This window comes from Neopsephotus bourkii, unplaced genomic scaffold (assembly GCF_033783945.1).
Source record: "Neopsephotus bourkii isolate Nb327-2 ecotype Australia unplaced genomic scaffold, CSIRO-AGI_Nbou_v1 NB_1128, whole genome shotgun sequence".
NCBI classification, from domain to species: domain Eukaryota; kingdom Metazoa; phylum Chordata; class Aves; order Psittaciformes; family Psittacidae; genus Neopsephotus; species Neopsephotus bourkii.
The window spans coordinates 84,746-109,246 of NW_026901614.1; the positions used below are offsets into that span (position 1 = coordinate 84,746).

General features: G+C 54.1%; 1 protein-coding gene across 1 annotated transcript in view; it reads left to right on the top strand.

Moving 5' to 3' along the window:
* The window catches only part of SHANK3 (SH3 and multiple ankyrin repeat domains 3), a 306,306-nt gene that overhangs the window by 68,146 nt on the left and 213,659 nt on the right, over positions 1-24,501 (top strand). Inside the window, exons 10-11 of the mRNA XM_061362564.1 lie at positions 3,920-3,986; positions 19,616-19,922. Coding sequence (XP_061218548.1) covers positions 3,920-3,986; positions 19,616-19,922 — 374 coding nt within the window. The remainder of the gene's footprint in view (positions 1-3,919; positions 3,987-19,615; positions 19,923-24,501) is intronic.

A 24,501-nucleotide genomic window follows, 5' to 3' on the forward strand; every position in this document is an offset into this window, starting at 1 on the left:
CTATCCAGACAATTCCTTATCCACTGAGTGGTCCATCCATTGAACCTCTCCAATTCAGAGACAAGGATGTGGTGCGGGACAGTGGCAAATGCTTTGCACAAGTCCAGGTAGATGACATCTCTTACCCACCAACGCTGTCACTCTGTTGTAGAAGGGCACCAGTTTGTCAGGTGATGTGCCTTTAGTGAAGCCACATGCCTGTCACCAGCCGCCTCCTTATTTGCCACGTGCCTTTTCCATAAGCAGCAAAGAAAGTGGAGGTTGGTTTGATTCAGAAAGTCTTTCATTTCTCAAGCTAGAAAATCCTCTCATCCTGGTCACTTTTTAATGTAGCATCAAACCTGTGAACTCGTGCCCCTGAGCTTGAGCTCTTTGCCTTCCTCTCTTCTTTCTTCCCACTTTGGGAAGATCTTAATAGCTTTTACGCCAACCAAATGCTTCCCTTGCTTCAGATGCGCGTGGCTGGGAGTATGTGGCTAACACCTGGTTGATAAGTTTTGCTACTCTTCTGTCTCCCAAGTTCCTTGGTCTCCTCTTTGAGACCTTTGCAAGGTGTTATATCCAGTGGTGGCAGCCTGTCTGTGGGCTTTGCATGTTGCAGGACCCATCCCTTCCTCATCACAGGGAATGGCGCATTGCCCTGCATGCATGAGGTCTGCTGTCTCCATGGCATCAACAGGATGAGTAGCTTGGCTCTGATGTTAAGATGGCATTCCTATGTGGAACATCTGGCTCACTGCTTGACATCGGATCATTTACCTTCTGTGAGGAAGTGAGACTTTATCTTCTGATAGCCACCAGTTCCTCTCTCTTTGCTGTATGAGCACTAACATTGCTAGCAGTGGAATATTGAAATATTCCTGGGATTTCACAGAATCCCAAGGGTTGGAAGGGACCTCAAGAGATCATCTGGTCCAACCCCCTGCAAGAGCAGGGTAACCCAGAGTACATCACACAGGAACTTGTCCAGGCGGGCCTTGAATAGCTCCAATGTGGGAGACTCCACAGCCCCCCTGGACAACCTGTTCCATCCTTGAGACTTCCTTTTCTTCTTTACCCATCCCCAAAGGCTGTTGCTTTTAACTTAGAGCTCACTGATACGCTCCCTTGTGCAGCCTCTCACAGGGTTTTATGTGCAGCACAGGAACACTGCCATGGTGGTTCCATGGCTGGGGAAGCACCAGGCAAGGGGACAACACAACACGTGGAACCGTTCCATCTCCTTGGCTTTCTCCAGGTTGGGTTGAGGAGTGTGACCAGCAGGGCTGTCCTCCCTCCCTGCGGGTTTAGGAGAGGTTCTACTGCTGACAGCTTCTCATCCAGTGTTTCTTCTCGTCTTTCCTGGCAGTTGCAATGCTTCCAAGGCAGGGAGAGGGGCAGCTCCTGGAGCATCCGCTGTCCCATCTCCGGGCCCGCTGCAGGCAGTGGGTGCAGTGGTGGGAGACCTCCACCTCCAGCAGCTGGACTGGGGGAGCCTGGGGAGCGTGCCCTGGCAGGAGCTGCTCCTCTGCAGCACAGACACTCACTGTGTGTGCATCCTGTGAATCATTCCCAAACTGTGCATCTAATGAGCCTCGTAACTGGTCCTTTGAAGCTGGATTTTCACAGAGAGGATGAACCATGTGTTAGTTGTTCGTTTGAGGAACTTTGAAGTTGAAATGCATTTCCTTATTTATCCTTTCCACTCTGTTTTGTCAGTTTGGTTAGATTTGCTTTCAGATTTCCCCAAATGCAGTCATTTGCCCTGGTAAATGTACATGTGTGTGTAAGGAGAGGCAGAGAAAGATCCTGGTTTCAAACAAGCTTGGGGAAAACCAGATTCATACTTGGCTTTTCTCTGCTGCTGTGGCCTGATTTGCCAAAGGCAGAGGGAAGGTTTCCTGTTCTCCAGCCATCAGCAACTGCTTCCAGCTCCAGCTGAGGAGGTGGAGCACAGATTCTGGGCCTCAGAAACACAAACCCCTCCACATAATCATTGTTGTGCTGAGGATAGTAAGACTATTTCTGCTGAGGAAGGATGATAGTAGAGGTGTGCGTGCTCTACTGAGTCACCATGTTAAATATATCCCTTCGTCACAAGCTGGTGGTGGAATGCAAATGCACCTCGTGTTCCTGAAGCTGGTATGGTGGGAGGGCAGGGAAGCGCTTGGCAGCTGGAGCTGCCAGCACTGCCCTGACTTTGCCAGTGCCGGGAGGGTTTGCTTTCTGCTGCCTGCCTCATCCAAGGCTTTCCTCCCAAATGCCAACCCTAGCTTAAAGAGCAAAAGGCGGTGTTGATGGTGCCAGCATGGACAGGCAAATCTCAGCCTGTTCTGACACCTTTTCACACTCTGAGCTGCAACATAGAATGGTTTGGGTTCAAATCATCTAATTCCAGCCCCCTGCCATGGGCAGGGACCCCTTCCACTGGAGCAGCTTGCTCCAAGCCCCTGTGTCCAACCTGGCCTTGAGCACTGCCAGGGATGGGGCAGCCACAGCTTCTCTGGGCACCCTGTGCCAGCGCCTCAGCACCCTCACAGGGAAGAGCTTCTGCCTTATCTCCAACCTGAACTTCCCCTCTTTCAGTCTGAACCCATCACCCCTTGTCCTATCACTACAGTCCCTATGAAGAGCCCCTCTCCAGCATCCTTGTAGCCCCCTTCAGACACTGGAAACTGCTCTGAGGTCTCCATGCAGCTTCTCTTCTCCAGGCACTTTGTTTTCACCCAGGCCAGCTTGATCCAGCTATTCCTGCCCCCCTCAGCTGTGGGTGCTGCTGGGTGAGGGAATGCTCTGGGAGGCTCAGTGGGGACTGGGATTGCTGGGAGGGATGGGAAGGGCAGAGGGGGCTGCAGATTCCTGCATGGAGGGATATACCAGGTTAGTCCAGAGCAGATTTCCAGTTCGTTTTCCTGAGAAGCAGTCCTGGGTTTCGTGTACTCCCACCCCTCTCCCTCTGGTTCTTTCACATGATAAGAGAACCCTTTTCACCTTGTTCTGAAAACACTGTTTTGCCTCTGCTGGCTGTGATGTAGCTCTGCTTTGGGGTTTAGTTTTTCTCAGATATATAAGAGATGAACAACGAGTCCAAGTGATTTCACCCATCCCTGTATCCCAGCCTGGTTTGGGCTGAAGGGACCTTGCAGCTCATCCAGTTCCAGCCCCGTCCCATAGGCAGGGACACCTTCCACTAGAGCAGCTTGCTCCAAGCCCCTTCAGGAGAGTGGGTACTTCAGTTTCTCTCCTCTTACTCACTAGTTAAGCTCCCTTTGTGTTGGGTGCTGGTGTTCTGCAGTGTCTCAGGACATGAGCATCGCAGCAGCAGCTCCTGGGGTAAGACACACCAGTTCTGCCTTATTCTGGCAGACCCAGGGTCAACTCCTCACTTCCCTTGTTCCTTTGAGTTTTCCTGTGGAGAGAAGCCATGGGATGGATGGGGGCAGAGCAATGTTTAATGTTTGTCTAAAGCACCATGGCTTTACTGGGGCAGGTACTGCTGCAGCTTTGGGAGTGGAAGCGGTTCCTGAGCCAGCACAGCCTGGGGCGGGCAGGGTTTAGCCCTGTGATGGTTCAGGTGGGATGTGCAGGCAGCTCAGCTATGGGCAAGTCCCCTTTCACAAGCTAAGCAGGACTCCCTGGAAAGCCTCAGCCCCAGAGCATCTCCAGGACCTGCAAGGCTTGAGATTAACTCCTGGCTGGTGTCAGGCACATGAGCACCACCAGGCTCGGAAGGGAAGGGTTCTCTCTTGTTGCACAGCCATGGCCATATGCTCTCCCCGTGGTCGTGAGGGCGTGTTTCCACCTCGGGATGGCTGACTGGGTGAGCTGAGGCAGAGCAATCACTGGCTCCGCATCCCATGGGAAGCAGCTGTTGTTACTCCCTAGGGCAGGAGCGGTGCTGCCCAGAGCCGCTCACCTCTCTTCCCTCCTCTCGTTGCAGGTGGCCATCATTGCAGGCAATTTTGAACTGGCTGAAATCATCAAAACCCACAAAGTGTCTGATGTTGGTGAGTTTGAGCTTGCTTCTTCCCCCTTTTCTCCCTTTTGAATCTTGCTCTGGAGCCCAGGGCTATGGGATCGTGTGTTGATGGTGGTTTCCTGGCGGGTGGAAGCTGCAGCTTGCAGCCACTTTGGGGTGGGTGAGTGGCAGGACAGAGCTGCTTTCCTTCTGGGGAATCAGGATCCAGGCTGTTCGTTCAGCCCAGCGCTTGCTCTGACTGCTGAGGTTGCCAAGATCAAGATCAGCCGAACGTTCAGTCTGGAGTAGCTCTGGAAAGGTCTTCCATAAAATAGCTTACATTGCTCTCGCTCTCTGCACCCTTGAGGCCATTCCATACTGGAGATCCTCTCCTGCTAAAGCTGTTAACTGGGCTGGAGCAAGGAGGAGACATCCTCTGTCTCAGCAGGGATAACGGTTGTAGAGCTGCCCCACACTGAAGCTCCTGTAAGTCAAAGCAGCAGCCATTCTGTTTGTACTTGCTTCTTTATGGGGGGATATTTTAGGGTTCTCTGGTCAGCCGTTTTCCTTGCAGCATCCCTCCTGTGGGGTGGGTGTGACAGTGCAGTGCGTTCCATGCAAAACCGAGCTTTAGTCAGGTCTAAAATCAACACTCGTTGAGTTCCCTTGAATTATTCCAAGAGTGCCCTGGTGCAGAGCTCTGTGGAGCAGGGGAGGAAGCAGCGCAGGCAGCTCTCAGCATGGGAGCCTCCACAGAACATACAGAGGCACTGGCTCAGCAGCTGGAAAGAGGCTCAGGGTGTTTGAAACAGCCCCAAAGTATTGATCTTGGTTCTCAGAAGCGGCTCTGAGTGTAGCAGCCTGGGCCCCAGGACATCCTTCATGGCTCCTTTTCTCAGCAAGGCATTGCTGATAGCTGCAATCAGCTGCTGAGGAGTGTGGGGAAGATTAAGCACCAGAAAGGACATGGAGAAAAGCCTGAAAATTCCTTACACTGATGTCAGTGGACAGCGCTTGCAGGAAAGCCGCCCTGTTGATTCAAGGGGAAAGTGTCTCTTGAGATGAGAGGGGGTTTGGAGCAGGTGACCTCCAAAAGTCCCTTCCAGCCCGGATCTTCCATGATTGCTTCTGAACCCATGATTGACTGGCTCGGTGGCTTGTTGAAATAGGGTAAGGGAAAAGGCAGGGAACCACGTCGGGTCCAGTGAGCTGTTCTTGCTTGGGGAAGGGCTGTTGATGTAAGTAGGTCAGGTAACAGTTGGTTTCCTGAGCCCAGGCAGACCGCAGGTCCAGATGGCTTCCACCCGGGGTCAAGGGAACTGGCAGAGAACTGCCCCAGCAAGGAGAAACTGTGTTCACTCTGAAGTGGGAGGTGCAAGTGTGTGACTGGGGGTGCGGAGCGGGGTTACTGGGGTGAGGAACAGGCTCTGCTGGGTCTGGCCTTTGCTCTCATAGCTCCATCAGAGCAGGGAAAACACTACTGAAACAGAGAAGCTGGTAGGAAAGGGAGCACAGGGAGTGCTGGCTAATGGAGAAATGGGTGTTGGGTGAGGAGAAGCTCCCCATGACCCAGCTTCAGTGTGTGCTTGAGCCCAGAACCCCCCCATGTGCTGGATGCACCCCCAGAGCGTGAGCAGCAGCTCAGGGAGGGGATCCTGCCCCCCTGCTGTGCTCTGGGGAGACCCCCCTGCAGCCCTGCTCCAGCTCTGGGGCAGCAGCACCAGAGGGACCTGGAGTTGATGGAGGGAGGCCAGAGGAGGCCATGGAGATGCTGCGAGGGCTGGAGCAGCTCTGCTCTGGAGCCAGGCTGAGAGAGCTGGGCTGGGGCAGCCTGGAGAAGAGAAGGCTCCTGAAGGGGAGACCTGAGAGCAGCTCCAGTGCCTAAAGGGGCTGCAGGAAACCTGGAGAGGGGCTTGGGACAAGGGCCTGTAGGGACAGGCCAAGGGGAATGGCTTGAACCTGCCCAAGGGGAGACTGAGCTGAGCTCTTAGGCAGAAGCTCTTCCCTGTGAGGGTGCTGAGGCGCTGGCACAGGGTGCCCAGAGAAGCTGTGGCTGCCCCATCCCTGGCAGTGCTCAAGGCCAGGTTGGACACAGGGGCTTGGAGCAAGCTGCTCCAGTGGAAGGGGTCCCTGCCTGTGGCAGGGGCTGGAGCTGGAGGAGCTTTAAGGGTCTCTTCCAGCCCAAACCAGGCTGGGGTTCTATGCATCCTCTCAAGTTTCTGGTGTCAGGCTGCACGTGTCTGCCTCTGAGACAAGAATTGGTGGCCCCCCCCACCAGAACCGTTTGGAGAGGACTTGCTGTGTTTAGGCTGATTTGGAAGGCTGGTTTGCAGTAGCTTTTGCTCCATTCTGCAGGACAGCCCTTAGCACCCAGCTGTACTCCCAGGCTCCTGGGGCATTTATGTTTCTGTCTGGATCCGGAGAGCTCCTCTGTGCTGGAGCTGACTGTCCCTGCCTGCTGTGCTTTGTTGTGCAATGGAGAGCAATGCTAGAGAGTGGGAACTGAATTTTTCAGGTGAAAATAACCCAGAAACTGTGTTCCAGAAGAACACCCAGTATGCTCCATCTGGTGACAGGCAGCCACTGAGCTCATGGGTCCAGCCAGGGTCAATGCAGTTTGAAGTGCAATGCCCAGTGTGGATGCAGAGGGGGATAGGAACAATCCTTCACAGCCCACAGGGCAGCAGGATGTCCCGTGTGGGCTTCGCTGTGGGTCCCTGTGCTCAGGTCTCCATCCTTTCAGTCACTGCTGTGTATTTCATCCCAGCACCAGTGCTGGAGTCCGAGATTGAAGCTGAAGGCTGCAAATATTGGAGGGGAGGAACATGTTCTTACAAATAGAAGACATGCGGAGACTGGAACTGGGCTGTTAAAGAATGTTCATGCTCCACCTTTCTCACAGCACAGCCTCACAAGTCCAGTTCTTAGCAAATAACTTAATGAATAGTTCAGGAGTAGGAGCATCTTGAGCTGGGCTTTTATACCCTCATGTTCCCTGCCCCTGGCCATCACGCACTGTTCAGTGCCTTGCATGCACCTCGTGGTCCAGTGGTGAATGTTGGTCTGTGGGCTCCTCGTCCATCATTGGGTTCTTTCCCATCCCTGGGTCCTTTTGTTGAGGCTGCCTTAAACTTTTTCCTATTGGTGTGGTTTGTTGCTCCTTGCTAATGGCTGCGGCTGTCTCAAGGCCTGGGGTTAGGCCTGAGCCTAAGTGCAAGCTGGAAATAAAGTTCACCCCTATCTAGGTGGGGGTTTCTAGAGCCTTGGCCACAAGGAGGTAACCTCAGCTTCCCATGCTCAGCAGCTACTCATGCTACGCAAGACCACCCAGTAAAAGCAGGTCAGCTAAAGGAACCCAGCTAACTGAACTTAGCTCTCAACAGGGCTGGTCCATCACTTCTCTTTGTTTCCTTATTCTCATGTTTTATGGATCTGCAGACAGAGAGTGCCATGAATAGCAACTGCTGCACTTCACTGTCTTGCTTGGACCTGAGAGGTTGTATCCTGATGACTTCTCAGTGCTACCAACAGACTCTCTGTGGCATATCCTGGTGGATGTGCTTGTTCGGTCCAGCCTCTGCTGTTGCTCCTATGGGAATGGTTTCTGAGGAGCAGAGAGGGAAGCCCATACCGTTCCCCAAAGCAGCAGGAGGGTCTCCTTGAGTGGGGCTGCAGAGCCTTGGCTCCAAACCCTCCAGCACATTTGGAGGTGATCTCAGTTGAGCGCGTTTACTGGTGATGGCTCGGGGACGTTCCCAGGCCACCTACTCCCTGCTCTAGGAATGTGCAGTGGTTTGCATGGGCTGGGGAAGGAGAGCTTGCTCCAAGGTGGTCCTGAGCTGGGTGTCTGGCTCCCAGCACAGCCCCTGGCAAAGGGCCCTGTGCTGAATGAGAACACTGGGAGCTGCCCAGTACCAAACAGTGCAGCCAGGCCAGTGCCTGAACCCTGGGGCCTCCTGGCATGAACATGTGCTTGTCGCAGTGGTGTTCAAGTCTTAAATCCATGTCAACATCTACCACTGAAATGTGCGACTCGGTAAGGTCAGGCATGCACCACAGGCCCCGGGTTTCACCACCACATTTGCAGTGATGGGAATTGCACATGGCTTTTATCAGCTGGGTGCTGTGCCAGCTCCTCAGTGGCTTTCATGAGCCAACTTCTGGGCAAGGTCTCTTAGCCTGCAAGTTTTGATGTATTTGTGTCAGAGAATTAGTGGGTGCCTCTGCTTTGTTATCCTGACACAGATGGGTCTCCCTGCCTCTTCCAGAAACACTTCTGCATCCACAGGACAACCCAAAAGCTTTTTTTGGTGTTCCTTCCATTCTGCAAAACACTTCTTTCTCTTTACTGCTTGAACTCCCCTTGAGTGCATTGTAACTTCACATTGATTTCAAGTCTTTTCCACAGTGATGGAATAAATATTCTGCAGCACCCATTATAGAAGCATAGAATAGTTAGGCTTGGAAAGGACCTTAAGATCATCCAGTTCTAACCCCCATGCCATGGGCACGCACACCTCGCTCTAAACCATATCACCCAAGGCTTTGTCCAACCTGGCCTTGAACACTGCCAGGGATGGAGCATTCACAACCTCCCTGGGCAACCCATCCCAGTGCCTCACCACCCTAACAGGTCTTCATTCTGCCCCTCTAGTCCAAACAGGGGTTCTACCCCAGCTGCCTGACTTCTTAATTGTGGGGTTATAACTTTCCTTTGTTTGCAAATGTTCTACAACCTCCTGATTTTCATTCCTATTTTCTCTCCCTACACGCAAGTCACTCTGGAGGAGCAATATAACAGTAGTCCCATGCTGAGAAATCAGCCCTAAGTGTTACATGTACCTAAGAGTGGTTGGGGCTGTCTTCCCCATGTAATATAGTCAGGTCATGATTCGTGGTCACTAAGCAACCACCAGCTTCAAGTCAAAGGGGTTAATTCATTATCAGTCATAAGGAGCCTCAACCAGTTACCCCACAGGACACGGGACACCCTTTTGTTGGAGGATGAGCATCTGCAGCTCTGGCTGAGATCACTGGCTTTTGTTTGCCAAACTGAAGCCCTCCATAACAACACACGCTTTCCTTAGGTGTGCTGGCAGGGGTGGGGAGTAGCCCCCATCCCTCAGTGACCCCATGGTGGTCCTTGCTGTTGGGATGTGTTGGTCTCGGCTCAAATCTGCTTGAGACCCCACAGGCCTGGTGTACGTGAGCTCTGTACGGGCAATGTCCCTGGCAGGACCCTTCTCTCTCCTGCTTTGGGTGAATTCCTTTCAAGGTATTTAGGCATAGAAATATGGATTGGACATAGCAAAGCTCAGAAAACAAGCTGGTTGCCCAGCTCCTCGTGACGTGTCCATCCCAGATGCAGATGGCCTCATTCCCTAGACCCTTTTCTGTGTGAGCTGACACCAGCCTATTAAAGAGCGTGATGTACTAGGTAGGTGACATGAGGCTTGGGGCATTTAACTGTCAATTTTTGGTGAGCAATCTCAGGTTTATGACATTTTATAGCTCAAAGCAAAAAATAAGTTATTTCTCATTGCCGAGAGTGTCCTGGAGCCAACCCAAGAGCAGTGTCTCCTTGTCCTTGAGTGCCCTCTTTATTTGAAGCCCATCCCAGGTATGGCCATGTGCTGTGAAGCTGTCAGGAACTGTCTGTGGGAGCTCAGTCTGGGATTGCCCAGCGTGGTAAGCATCTAACATCTTCCAATGCTGCTGATTTTTCAAGTTCTCCCCTATAAAGAAGAGAAATCCACCCCAAAGGATTTACAAGACAGCATTTTGCTTCCTTAGGACACTATGACTTCATATCACTTGTCGCTGAGATTCACTAACTTGTTCATAATGGTCACCACTGATGAAACACAATGCCATTTCAGATCTTTGACCATCCCTGTTGCTCTGGTCTGACCTCTTCTGTCTCTATGATGTCTTTTTTGAGGTGGGGATTTACAGTGGCACAAGGATGTCTGCTTTTGTTCTATGATTTTGTGATGGTATCCTGTGTGTGAACAGGGTTTTAACTAGTGCCGAGCTCAGCTGTGCTGTAGGAGAGCTCAGGCAGACGTGTATGACAAGCACAAGTAGAGGCTTTCCCCTTGATCAAACCTTTCCCCTTGATCCCCTCTTGGAGGCATTTTTGGAAGGTGCTGAATGAGATAGATGTTGCAAATCTTTGTGTGGAGCCATGAATGTGGTATTGGATAATGGAAACCTTGAGTTCTTGTTGTCTATTTGTGTCCAGTTTCCTGGAATGAGTAACAGATGTGGATGCTCTTATTGAGCTTATTCTATTTATGAGGATACTTAGAAACCTGCGAGCTGGCAGTGTCCTCCTTCTAAAATGAGAGCTTTTTGCTCACTGTTTTGCTCACCAGACAGAACATTAAGCTCAGTGAGGTTGGGCTGAGCAGCTCCTACGAAAGGGTCTGGTTCTCTGCAGAAGATGCAGTAAAATACCATGGGACAAGTGGAGCAGGCCCTGGGTCCTGCCAGATGCTGGTCTTCATTACAGCAGAAGAGGGACAAGTTTCGTGCATGAAACTTCATGCATGGCAGGGGGGTTGGAAGTGGATGATCTCAAGGTCCTTTCCAACCCTAACTATTCTATGATTCTATGCTCTTCTTGGCCCAGGTTCAGTCATTCAGACCAGGGATGTTCCACAGCGCCGGTCACAGAGCACAGGTACCCTGCAGGAATCACTCCTGGCTGGGAGGGAAGAGTGAGCTGGCTTGCGTTTGGAGGCAGAAGATGTTTGGAAGCCGAGTTAAAACCTGGGCTGAGTAACCTCAACCCGCTTGAGCAGTTGAGAGCAGCAGCTCCTCACACTGTGGATTCCCTCTCTGAAGAGAAGCGCTGCCTGCTCCTAGTGCTGGTGCTCATAGTGCAGGAACTTCTGGGCAAGGAATCTGTCCCAGGATACAGATGTGACTGTGACTCTGTCCCCTTGGTAATCCAGAGCCCAGAACAGCTTCTGTTTCAGTATTTGCTTCATACAGATCAGGTTGACCAGCTTCTGAACCATTGCAGGGCTTCATTTTGAACACTTCCTGGGGCATAACATTATTTTTAGAAGTATAGACTGAATTTAGATGCATTTTTCTATAATAGATTAGGGGTGAACAGATGACATAGCCGCTTTGAGGGGCTGACACACCAGCTGGTTGTGTGCTCACTGCATCAGTCCTAGAGCCTCTCCTCGTGTGGTTTGTGTCAGGACTTTTGGGCTTGCTTCGGTCTCGCTGCTTTTCAAAGAGCAGTCCTATGTGGTGCAACTCCATTCGTGTTTCCCACGTGCTTTGTCTTGCATCAGGCTCTGCTGAAGCATGTTGGGATGATCCTGCCTTAACAAATGCCTGAGATTTCATTGTGTTGATCCCCTTTCTTGTATGTCATAGAATCCCAGAGTGGTTTGGGTTGGAAGGGACCTTAAAGCTCTCCAGCTCCAACCCCTGCCATGGGCAGGGACCCCTTCCACCGGAGCAGCTTGCTCCAAGCCCCTGTGTCCAACCTGGCTTTGAGCACTGCCAGGGATGGGGCAGCCACAGCTTCTCTGGGCACCCTGTGCCAGCGCCTCACTGCCTTATTCACAAAGTATTTCTTACTTATGTCCACTCTAAATCTGCCCATTTCGACCAAAGACATTTGGCCAGTGTCACTGCACCAGTCCCTGCTTCACCTCTACCGTTGTAGCTCATGATCTGGATTTTTCTATGGCATTGATAAAGTAAAAAATATAGATATGACTGCACCAGGAGCTAATGGACTGGCTAATACTGGGCATTGTCCCCTCTTGTTTGCCATTAACTGTTCATCATTGTGTCTGCTAAAATGTGCTCTGGTGCCTTGTCCAGTAGCAGCACGCAACCAGAACATCTGAGGGGCAGCAGTTTCTCCAGGCTTATGATGTCAGCAGGTACCTTTGTCAGCAAGATGTGAGCTGTCGAGGCCACCCTGGCTGGTATCAATTGTATCCTCATTCCTTTTCATTAACGGATAAGTGTCCTAGTTCCATCTTCCCCAGCTTTCCCTAGGAGTGCCATGGAGCTGAGCTCTCTGTGGGGTTCGGAATCATCCACTGCCCTTTCCGAAGCTGCCTCCCCATCCCTGGAGCTGTGGCAGGAGCATCAGCAATATAGGCCAGGACTCCACAAGCTGCATTGCGAATGCTTTTGAACTTGGCTGCAGCAGCTTTCAACCAGTGAGCAGGCGCTAGTGCTGCCCATGGGACTGGGGGGAGCGCAGTTTTGGCCAGTACAGAAGGGTGTGGGGATTGGTTCCAAAGACAGGTCAGAAACCCTCTTTGAACAGTTATTTCCTGTTGTTGTTGTGCCACCTGTAAGTCTGACCAGTTAGGGGTTTCCTCTGGGGGGTTTAGCAAGAGCCTGACAGTGTGAGCAGCATCCTGCGTGCTGCCTGTGACAAGGTGAAACAGGAATGGAAAATGCACCAGACTCCTGCCAGCAAAACTGTCCAGTGCTGAGATGCACCAGCGGGATGGATTTTATCTGAAGAGAAAGGCTGAGCATCTCCTGTTATAGGATCACTCACAGGTGAATTGCCAGCACATGTCAGGAGTGCTTGGAGGGGAAAACTGGCAAGTTTAACTCACATGTGTTTTAGGTTTCAGTTGAAATGTTACAAATGCAGAGTCAAATGTGTTTCCAGCTGGGAAGGGCTGGTGCTGAGCAGGAAGGTGGGAGAGCTGCGTTCAGGTGGAGCCAGGAGGGGCTGAGAGGTTCTGGTTTGCCTCATCATGGTACTTTTCATAGAGTCACAGAATCCCAGCCTGGTTTGGGTTAGAAGGGACCCTAAAGCTCCTCCAGCTCCAACCCCTGCCACGGGCAGGGACCCCTTCCACTGGAGCAGCTTGCTCCAAGCCCCTGTGTCCAACCTGGCCTTGAGCACTGCCAGGGATGGGGCAGCCACAGCTTCTCTGGGCACCCTGTGCCAGCGCCTCAGCACCCTCAAAAAGGAGGTATCTTGGAGTAGCCTCTTGGCCAAGGGCGAGCGACCTGGGATGATGCAGTGCGGGAGGGGAGATGCTCTGCACCTTCTCCAGTTTGCTTTGTAATTTTCCACTATTAAAATGTAAATGTGGCCTCTCCGCCTGGAGCCGTGCAGACATTTGCACTCTGCCAGCTTGGGCTCTTCCACATGAATATTTAACACCGAACCAGCACATCTAAATAACCTCCAAGTGTTGATTACACTTCGGTTCATTAGCCACCAGCTTGGCGTTGTTTGGACCAAGGTTCCGGTGGTGCCTGTGCAGTGCGGTGGTGCCGGGGTCTCCTTGGGGAGCCTGGGCTGTGTCCGTGTCCTGCCCTGCCCCGCCTGGGTGCTGTTGTGGCACTGAGACCCATCCGTGTCCCTCTGGGAGGGCACAAGGCAGCCGCGGGAGCCCTGGCTGAGCCGGGCACGGGGCGGTGCTGCTCCGAGCAGCGCTGTCATGGAAACAGCAGTGATTCATTCTGCTGCGAGAGCGGCAGTAAACACACTGGGATTAAACTGGAGAAGGGGCAGCAAGAGCCTGCAAAGCCAATGGGGAACAGCACAAAGTTGTTTCGGTATTGCTCTCCCTCCCTTCCCCACTGGGTATGGGCCATCTGCGGGATGGGGAGAGGAAACCTGGGGCAGAACTGGCTGCTGCAGCAGCCCGAGCCTGTCCTGATTGTGGCAGCCGGTGGCTGGAGCTCAGGCGCAGCGTTCATCATCACTGCTGCTCTTGCTGGGACTCTGAGGCAGGTTGAGGAGCAGTGAGGAGCTGGTTGAGCCTGAAGCACGGCTTAGCGTTCACAGCGTCATTGGAACATGTCAGCATGCCAGAGCAGCCCGAGCCTTGCAGAGAGGTCTCCTGCCAACCCAGGGCACATCACTCTGCCCGGTACAAACTGGTAGCACCAGGAAATTCACAGAACTCCCTCTCACACAGGGCACTGGTGAGGCTGCATCTTGAATCCTGGGTTCAGCTCTGGGGCCCTCACTGCAAGAGAGACATTGAGGGGCTGGAGCGGGGCCAGAGAAGGGAATGGAGCTGGAGCAGGGCCTGGAGCACAGGGGAGATGGGGAAGGGCTGAGGGACCTGGGGGGTTCAGATGGAGAAGAGAAGGCTCAGGGGGGACCTGATGGCTGCCTCCAAGTGCCTGAGAGGAGGATGGAGCCAGGAGGGGCTGGGCTCTGCTCCCAAGGAACAAGGGATGGGACAAGAGGAACCGGCCTCAAGCTGCACCAGGGCAGGGTTAGATGGAGCTGAGGAACAATTCCTGCCCCAGAGGGTGCTCAGCATTGGAACAGGCTGCCCAGGGCAGGGCTGCAGTCACCGGCCCTGCAAGGGTTCACACATCCTCAGTGCCATGGGGCAGTGGTGGCCTTGGCAGTGCTGATGAACTGATAAGCTTGAAGCTCTTTTTTACCCTGGTTGATTCTGTGACTCTAATTGAGTGCCTCCAGCCCCATTAGGAAGTTGTTGTCTTTCACTCACCTCCCTCAGAACAGCAGCGGTTTCCCATAGTCTTTGCTGTTGAACCCATGCTGCTCCCACCAGGAGAGCAGTAACCAGCGAGTCACACACTGGGGTGTTGGTCCCTTGATGCCCCTTCCAGCAAAGGACAGTTTAAACAGCAATAAGAGGATGCCTGGAGGGCTCCAGCGCTGGGCCTGGCTCTGCCGGTAGTGCAGGCTGTCAGTGTCCTTTACCCACATCCCACCCTTGTGTACCTGCTGGCCTTGGTTTTGTGTCTCCTGTAGCCAGCCCCTAGCTGTGTTCCTGGAGCCTTTGCTGTCCTTGTCACCAAGTGCTGACCTGATGGACTTTCTCAGGCAAGGAATTGTACCCATAGCACCCTTCAGCATCAAATTACTTCCATCATTTCCTCTTTTCTTCATGGTCTGCAGTATGGATGTGCTGCAGCCCACATCCCCTGCAGTGTGGGTACCTCTGCTGTGCTCTCTGCCACCTGCCTGTGGCACAGACAGTCTCCTCCCTTGCTGTCTCCACCTGGTGTAGCACAGCCGATAACATGGCTGTATTTCTGAGTATATCCAAGTGCTGTCCACAAAGACCCAGGCTGCATGGCAGAGCTTCCAGACGTGCTGCACCTAAGTCTGTGCTTAGATGAGGGCTTTGGAAAAGCTCTGGGCGTCTGGGGAGACAAGTCCCATGTTGCTTATGAGCAGTAGCTTCCCTCTGAAGCGCTCTCATCTGGTTTTCCCGGTGAAAGCCAGGCTTTCCCAGTGCCTGCTCTCATTTGTACCTCTCTAAGCTCTGTGCAGAGACATCTGATGTGGGTCCAGTTGTCTTCCTGGCTGTAGAGTGGCCCTGGAATGGGCCCCAAGTTGGTCTAGGTGCCAGAAGCCAAGCACTGAGTCGGGGCAGATGAGGTTTCCATCACCCCTGTTCTGCTCTGAGGCTCCCAAGATCTCCTCTGCATGCTGGGGTAGACACCCTTGGCCCTTAGCTGCAGCTCCTTGGGTCAGGAGACAAGGGTGCACGATGCTTGGACACCTGAGAGCCCAGGGAACTCTGCAGTCTAAATGTGTACCAGCTGGAGGTCTGTGCTGCTGGGAGCACTGGAACACAGCCCTGTCAGTGCTGGGACTCCCTGCCTGTAATCCCACAGTGACAGATGAAATGGGCTGGCTGGGTCCCACCTCACGTAGAGTTACTGTGCACTGGGGCCAAACTGCAGCTCCACAGATAACGCAGGTATGTCCTGTCTGTCAAGAGACCACCGTTGCAGCTGTAACACTGTCCTCTTCATATGCTCCTGGAGCTTTACTTTGGCTTTAGAACCTGTGTGTGACTTGGGCACCCTCTGTACATGCTGTGTAGTGCTTCAGGGACTCTTACAATAAGTGGGTTAGTGATGAGCAGAGTGGCTCTGGGCTGTGTCCTCCAGCCCCTCTGCTCTTTCTCTCTGGTGTGAATGGGAGGCAGCTGTGTTTTCCTTAGTTCCTAGCTGGATGCTATGATTCTGGTGTTGGGAAGGAGCACTTTGAAAGTAATAGGTGATGGCTGCTCTTGTGGAGAGTGTGGAAGTGGGTGACCCTGTGATTTATGTGACAGGCTGCATCAAACCACGTGCCCTGGCCTGTGTCAAGAGTTATGAAGTACTTCCCATTACTAGTGAGTGCTTTAGCAACACGTCTGTGTCTCACTGCCCAGTAGCCACTGCTTGCAGTGACTGTCTCACCATGAGCTATGCTGAGCAGGGGGGTTGGAACTGGATGCTCTTAGGATCCTTTCCAACCCAAACTGGTCTATGATTCTATGAGCTTCCCCCTCCCAACCTGCCCTGGACTCACTTGCCATCTCCCTGCTGTAAGACCTATGCTGGTTGCACTGGGGAGAGCAGGGACTGGGGCAGAACTGTTAGGCTGAGACAACCAGGAGCAGAGCAGACCTAGCAAGGACCAGCAGGATCCCTCCCTGATGTGCAGCTTCCTTTTCTTTTGTCAACTGGGGAAAAGCAGCTCCCCAGCAGGGTGATTTTACTGTAAGGTTGCATCTGATCAGTCTAACATGCAGGTCCAATACTTTTTTCCTAAGCAGTTAACATCAAGAAACTAATAATTAACTGATAAAGCACACTGAAGCAAGCCCAAGGCAGCTCCTGCTCTCTGGGGTTTTCACCATTGCACTCTTGGGTTGATGTTTCTTTCTCTCTTGCTTTTGGTTGAAGGCCAGTGATGCTGAGCCCAGTCACACATGAACTGGGCTGGTGCCTCGGTGTGGGTCTGGCTGGATTTCTGCTGCTCTGAGTGGCCTCTTTTGCCTCCTCATAGTAATGGATGTGTACAGAGGGGCCTGAATACTTCCTGTTTAACTGATGGGGGGGGCCCAACCTTGGCCTTTCTGCAGCTGCTGCACTGCCGTTGGTGCAGCACCAGTGACTGGGGGCTGCTGGTCCCCAGCTCAGGTGGAACGGCGTCACACTGGCAGGAGGGCTCTGAGCTCTGGTTGCTTGACTGATGCTGTGAGCACAAGGCCTTTCTCACTCAGGTGGTGATCCCATGGTCCCCTGGTTTCACCGATGGTGCTGATCCCTGGAAGCACCATGGATGTACTCACTCAACCAGTGTGTGCCTTGCCCTTTGGTTTGGAAAGTGCCCAAGCAGTGACTGAAGTGCTTTTATTACTGGGCAGCGTCTGGCACTTGGACTTAGAGCAATTCTGTGCTTTTTTCCAAGCACAGCTTTAGGTGACTGACTTGGCTTGGTTTGAGAACAGCACTTTGAGCCTCTTTCAGGGGCTATTTACATCTTCTAATAATGTTTCAATCTGCCAGTACCATGACATGCATCCATTTAATATTTGCTGCTCTGATCTTTTAAAGTGGTTTTCTATGAGAAGTGATACAGTATGAAATTAAATGTCTCCTGGAGATCCATCCTATGTCTGGATGACACATGAGCTCACATCAGCTGTCCTTGGCAACCAGACCTGCTCAGCATTGCTTGATGTAGCCAGCCTGACCGTGGCTTCCTCTCCAGTGTGCTGCGTTGGTTGAATACGCGGTACATCAGCATGTTTTACCCCATGTTTTACTGCATCACATCCATGGCCCACATTTTGCTTTTTTCCATCCAGCATCCCTGTGGCCATTGAGTGACAAGGCTGAGAGAGCTGGGCTGGGGCAGCCTGGGGAAGAGAAGGGGAGACCTGAGAGCAGCTCCAGTGCCTAAAGGGGCTGCAGGAAAGCTGGAGAGGGGCTTGGGACAAGGGCCTGTAGGGACAGGCCAAGGGGAACGGCTTGAACCTGCCCGAGGGGAGACTGAGCTGAGCTCTTAGGCAGAAGCTCTTCCCTGTGAGGGTGCTGAGGCGCTGGCACAGGGTGCCCAGAGAAGCTGTGGCTGCCCCATCCCTGGCAGTGCTCAAGGCCAGGTTGGACACAGAGGCTTGGAGCAAGCTGCTCCAGTGGAAGGGGTCCCTGCCCGTGGCAGGGGTTGGAGCTGGAGGAGCTTTAAGGTCCCTTCAACACAACCCAGTCTGTGGCTCCATGACTTGGGCCTGTTGTCCCAGTGGGCAGCCTGGACATGGGCACTGGCAGCGCCACGCCAGGCAATGGGGCTGAGCCGCAGGAGCGTGGCCGCTGCGGCAGAGACTCCCCCACCACGTGGTTGACACTCATCAGAGACCAAGCTGGTCGCGTTGCCATGGCAATGGGGAGGTGTACGGGATTCTTGTACTTTGAACCTACAATACTGCGGGTGCTCCGCACAGCACGGCTGGGAAGCGCCCTCAGGGCCTGCAGTCAAGGCTCCTTCAGTGTGGGCAGCGTCCTGCCCAGAGCCCTGCCTGCTCCCGTCCTCTGCAGCCCCGCAATGGTGGCCCCGTGTTCAGGGCTCCTGTGCCTTTGTGCAGGTTGTGGTGGGATTCCATGGCCTGGGGAGGGTGGAGCTGGGGAGTCCTGGATGTGGATGGGGCTGGGATCCCCTTTAGCAGGATCATGCCATATCTGAACGTGTCTTTGAGCAGCACAGGAGACGTCCCCATGCTCTACCTGTCCCCTTGCTTTTGCCACTACGCTTGCACCACAGATGGGTGAATGTTGTTGACTCAAGCTCCTGCTGGACACTGCCCCCTGTCAGCAAACCAAAGCATCTTGTGCTTCAGGAAGCAAATGGGTTCATTGCAATCTAGGAACATGCATTCTTCCTGCCCTGAGGTCTGCGGTGCTGCAGCTCCACAGCCCTTCACCCTCCCGACCACCTTGCACTCCTGTGTCCACTGCTTCTCCCTCTGCAGAGCTCCAGCCTGAGGCAGGAGGCTGCATCCTCAGGTGCCTCCATGAGGTCCATGTCTTCCACACGCCTCCAAGGGTTGGGTGGGTGTCAGGCAGGGCTGGAGTCGCTGGTGGTTTATTTGGGGACTGTATGCTCTAGGCTTGCTCCTGGCACATGCCTGGGGCTACAGACTCTTTTCCTCCCTGTGAGGGTGGTGGAAAAAGCCAAGGTTGGACAGAGCCTTGGGTGCCATGGTTTAGAGTGAGGGGTCCCTGCCCATGGTGAGGGGTTGGAACTGGATGAGCTTAGGGTCCTTTCCAACCCAAACCATTCCATGATTCTACAACACGGGCACAGGGTGCCCAGAGAAGCTGTGGCTGCCCCATCCCTGGCAGTGCTCAAGGCCAGGTTGGACACAGGGGCTTGGAGCAAGCTGCTCCAGTGGAAGGGGTCCCTGCCCGTGGCAGGGGTTGGAGCTGGAGGAGCTTTAAGGTCCCTTTAACCCAAACCAGGCTGGGATTCTTTGATCCTGTGATTTAGGCCTTTTGTCAGTGAGAGGAAACGGTGGTTGGGGTGACTGCTGGTGTCCATGTCCTGTGCATGTGTCTCCACCTCCAGCCTGAGACGGAGCTGGAGCTGGGCTCACAGGGGTCCCCCTGTACCCCCTCTGATTGCCGTTGCTGCCTCCCCCCCTGGCAGTGCTCCTTGATGCTGCCTGGAATGCCACCTCCCGTGGGCCTCGCCTGTCCCATGTGCTCCTGGGGGGTTTCTGTGCGGTGCTGGAGGCAGGCGGAGCTCCATCCTCCTGGCCCTTCCTGCCCTCCCACCAGCTCCATGTGCTTTCCCAGCCCTCCCGCCTCGCCGCCATCGTCCCCCGGCGCCGGTGCGCAGCGGCCCTGCAGTGCTCTGCTGTCTGACGGTGTCTAACGGCGCTTTCCCCTCTCTTGCAGTGCCTTTCAGAGAGACCCCCAGCTACACAAAGCGGCGGCGGCTGCTGGGCATGGCCGGCCTGGCCTCCCCACGCGTGCTGCAGCGCTCAGCCAGCGACAACAACCTGAAGGCCGAGAGCCGGGCGTCCTACTCGCCGGTGCCGTCGCTGCGCAGCCTCCCGCCGCAGCTGCTGGCGCAGATGCAGGAGGCGGCGGTGGATGGCAGCGCCCGCAGCGCCCACAGCCGCTCCCCGTCCCTGCAGCGCGTGCAGGAGGAGAAGGAGGCCGAGGCGCCCTCGCTCCGCAGGAGCAGCCGCGGCAAGGCCAGGTGAGGGGCCGGGGGGAGGCCGCTCTGTGCCACGGGCCGTGGGTGCTGTGGGTCCCACCAGAGACCCCGTGGGCCAGCGGGTGAGGAGCGGGGATGCTGCTGGAGCCCACGGGAGCCCTGTGTCCCCTGTCTGTGTTGCTCTGGCACCGAAGGGTTCATTCCTTGGTTTCCTCCCAGCCCTCACCCTCATCTCGTGTCTCAGGGAAGTGGTGAGTGCATCAACTCCATGTTGTGCTGGTTGTTGCTATGGCAATGATGCATCTTGAAAACCAACACTTTGAGGTGGCAAACTGTGGATGAGCAAACACCTGATGCTGGTGTCCCACCCAGCCGGTGATAGCCGTGGTTGCAGTTACCAGTATCCTGCCATGGGCCATGGTGGTGGCATTGCTCTGCTACACCATGCCCAGAGTGGCAGATGGGTGCCCTCGCCTTACCCACTGAGAAGTGCAGGAGCCTTCCCTGTGTGTTCTGATGGACCACAGGTATTGGGAGCGACACAGACCATGTGTCCTGCTGCTGCTTCCCATCCCTTGCTGCCCATGGGCAGTGCCAGTGTCAGCTCTGACACTGCTCACCACTGCTGGCACTTGCCTGCGGCTGGGAGCCAGGTCTGGGTACCCACTGGATCCAGGGGGATGGCTGTGCTGCCCTCAGACAGCGGAGGTCTGGGTGCTGGAGCTCAGAACCCCCCGTGTGCTGGGTGTGATGGAAGGCATCCCTGCCTGTGGTGGGGGATTGGAGCTGTGTGAGTGTAAGCTCCTTTCCAAGGCAGACCGGTCCATGGCTCTTTGAGGTGCTGTGGAAAGTCTTTGTGGCCAAGGGTCTCTCTGGTGAGAACTGGGCTCAGGCTTTGCTGCTGGTGGAGAGGGGAGACTGACCACAGCTGTGGCTGATGTGATGTCTGCTCAGAGAGGACTGATGAGAACCTCTGGTACCATGAGGCCAGAGCAGGAGTTCAGAGCATGGGCACCCGCTCTGGCTTGTAGCTGTGTTCACTCATGTCCAAATGGATTTAAGCATTGAAGAGGCAGTCTGCAGATGGCAGCTATTTACATAAGCTCCAGAGCAGGAACAGCTCAGAGGCCCTTTGAGGCAATCTAAATAATTTTGGGGGAAAGAAACATGTCAGTGAATAAAAAATAATGAAGATAAATGTAAAATAGCTACTGGAGGAGAGAAAAGTGACCCAGTGAAATACCTGAGGAGATTCTTAATTATGGTTTAACTCAGGAGAAGTTGCAGGATGATTCTAAAGAGCTCAGCGGAGGCCTCTGCTCAGTGGCAGCTTGAGCATAGGATACAGCACTCTTGGATGACCAAAGTGTGATGGGTGATGGATGATCATACGGAAAACAGTCTAGTGCCTCGGTCAGAATCAGTGATGACACCTCTGGGTGCTGCCTGTCAGCAGGAGCAGCAGGAGCTGAAGGGTTCAGAGATGCCGTGGACATGGTCAGGAATGAGAGAACAGGAATGTCTGGTCTGAAGAGACGTCCACAGGAGCGGGGTCATTACCTTAGAAACGAGAGGAATATAGGAAGCATGTTAAAAACACTGAAAATGCCACATTCTTGGCTGAGGGAAAGGGGGAACCTCTGCCTGTGTCATGGCACGAGGAGAGAGGAATGTGCAATGAGAGGAATAGGAAGCACACTCAAACCAGTACAAACCAGTAGGTTTTCGCCACCCTGCAGTGAGCTCAGAATTCAGTGCCTTGGAAGCTGCTGAAGCTACAGCACAGTGCAGCACAGTGGTGTGCCTGGAAAGAATACTGTGGGCTTCTGTAAGCAGAGGCTTGGGAAGTGTTCCCAGAAGTACCTGGAGCAGCTGATGGCCAGGCAGGAGCAGGGCAGCAGGAAGGGTCGAGCCATTCCCAGCCAGGCAGTTCCCAGGGAGGGGAAACTAGGATCATGACTGGGCTGGAGACACAGGGGGCTTGGGATCTGCCATGAGCAGCAGCACGAGGGGGACGTACAAGTGGGTCTGTAATGCTGCTGTAAGATAACAGTGGTCAGCAGCTGGGTGCAGTGGTCAGCAGCTGGGTGCAGTGGTCAGCAGCAAGGTGCAGTGGTCAGCAGCTGGGTGCAGTGGTCAGTAGTGGATTCAGTGGTCAGCAGCAGGGTGCAGTGGTCAGTAGTGGATTCAGTGGTCAGCAGCAGGGTGCAGTGGTCAGCAGTGGGTGCAGTGGTCAGTAGTGGGTACAGTGGTCAGCAGAGGATGCAGTGGTCAGCAGTGGGTGCAGTGGTCAGCAGAGGGTGCAGTGGTCAGCAGTGGGTACAGTGGTCAGCAGTGGGTGCAGTGGTCAGCAGTGGGTGCAGTGGTCAGCAGTGGTTGCAGTGGTCAGTAGTGGATGCAGTGGTCAGCAGCAGGGTGCAGTGGTCAGCAGCAGGGTGCAGTGGTCAGCAGTGGGTGCAGTGGTCAGCAGAGGGTGCAGTGGTCAGCAGAGGATTCAGTGGTCAGCAGCAGGGTACAGTGGTCAGCAGTGGGTGCAGTGGTCAGCAGAGGATGCAGTGGTCAGCAGAGGATTCAGTGGTCAGCAGCAGGGTGCAGTGGTCAGTAGTGGATTCAGTGGTCAGCAGAGGGTGCAGTGGTCAGCAGAGGGTGCAGTGGTCAGCAGAGGATGCAGTGGTCAGCAGCTGGGTGCAGTGGTCAGCAGCAGGGTGCAGTGGTCAGTAGTGGATTCAGTGGTCAGCAGAGGGTGCAGTGGTCAGCAGAGGGTGCAGTGGTCAGCAGAGGATGCAGTGGTCAGCAGTGGGTGCAGTGGTCAGCAGTGGTTGCAGTGGTCAGTAGTGGATTCAGTGGTCAGCAGCAGGGTACAGTGGTCAGCAGTGGGTGCAGTGGTCAGTAGTGGATTCAGTGGTCAGCAGAGGGTGCAGTGGTCAGCAGAGGATGCAGTGGTCAGCAGCTGGGTGCAGTGGTCAGCAGCAGGGTGCAGTGGTCAGTAGTGGATTCAGTGGTCAGCAGCAGGGTGCAGTGGTCAGCAGCAGGGTGCAGTGGTCAGCAGCTGGGTGCAGTGGTCAGCAGCAGGGTGCAGTGGTCAGCAGTGGATGCAGTGGTCAGCAGCAGGGTGCAGTGGTCAGTAGTGGATGCAGTGGTCAGCAGCAGGGTGCAGTGGTCAGCAGTGGGTTAGAACTGGCTGAGCTTTAAGGTCCCTTTCAACCCAACCCAGGCTGTGACTCTGACACTCCAAGTGACACATCATCCGCTCGCAGCGCTGCTGTTCAGCACGATGCTGTGCGCTTGCCGGTGCTCAGAGCAGCTCATTAACAGCAGCAGTTTGTGTAACTCGGTGTTTCTTTCACTCCTCTTTGGCCTTTTCACCCACCTGCTCTGTCCCAGAGTGCTTGTGTTGGTTTGACAGAGCTGCTGTGTCGGGCGATGCAGTGATCCCTATCACTGAGGGCTCCCATCCCAGGGATGCATCATTTGCCAATAAGAAAGCCTTCGCTGTGTGCTAAGTGACAAGGCATTTCATCCATAAACATGTGGAGTTCTCTCATGTCTTCCTTCAGAAGTCGTGCAGAAAAATTCCTTCTGGATCAGATTTTTATTAGAATATCAGTAAATGGAGTGTCTGCAAACGTGACCCCAAAACTCTTTTCTGTGAGAAGAGTCCCCAGCAAAACTCTGGTTGTTTTGCAGATGTATTCCAGATGGCAAAGGGAATGTCAATGAGCACCAGCTCAACGCTGGCATCTCGACTTGTCCAGCAGTGATGCGCAGCAGCCCCTCGCACTGTGCCCTGCAGCCTCAGTGCTGGCTCTCAGCCCTGCTGGCTGCAGATGTTCCTCATCTGTGTTTCTCCCTTGACTTTAGCCACACCAATGGTTCTGGTGGCCAAGTCCTTCCATGGGCTTCTCCTGTGGGAGCATAGGTCTGATCAAGGAGCAGGGCTGGGGGTACAAGCCCAGGGTGGAGTCCAGGCTCCTGGGAGCCCTGTCTGTCTCATCTGGGGGACTCCTGACCGTGGTGCATCCCTGCAGCAAGGGATGGACCGTGGTCCGTAGCTGATATGTGCAATCCATGTTGCTGAGTAAGGTCAGAATCCTTTTTCTCCCATTGTTGAGTGCAGTTCTAGCACAGATGAACAAGTCAGCACGAGGGAACTGTGGACCCTCACCAGGTCATCACTGTTGCTGTGAAAAGCATCTATGGAAACAGGACTATTGTCTATTTATTTTCATAATGGAATTTCTACTCCCACAGAATTCAGAAGTGTTTGAGAAGTATTTGAGAGTATTGCCATCCCTGCAGCAAGGGATGGACCGTGGTCAGGATCCTCCCAGACAGGGCAGGCAGGATTCCAAGGAGCCTAGTGTGAAGGACCTGGGTGATGCTGGTGGTTAATCCACCCCAGCGATGCTTGGGTGAGCCTTTCACACTGTGTCCCCAAATGCCTGTTGGTGGCTGGCTGCTTTGGTGCTAATAATCCACTGCAGGGAGTGAGCCCTGTTGCTGATGCAGTTGGCTCTGAATGCCCCAGTTCTGCTGGGGAGCATCAGAGGTCCAGGGAGGAGCAGTGGGAAGGGTCTAACCCCGGACCTCCACTGTGCTCACCCTGCCTGTTCTTGGGAAC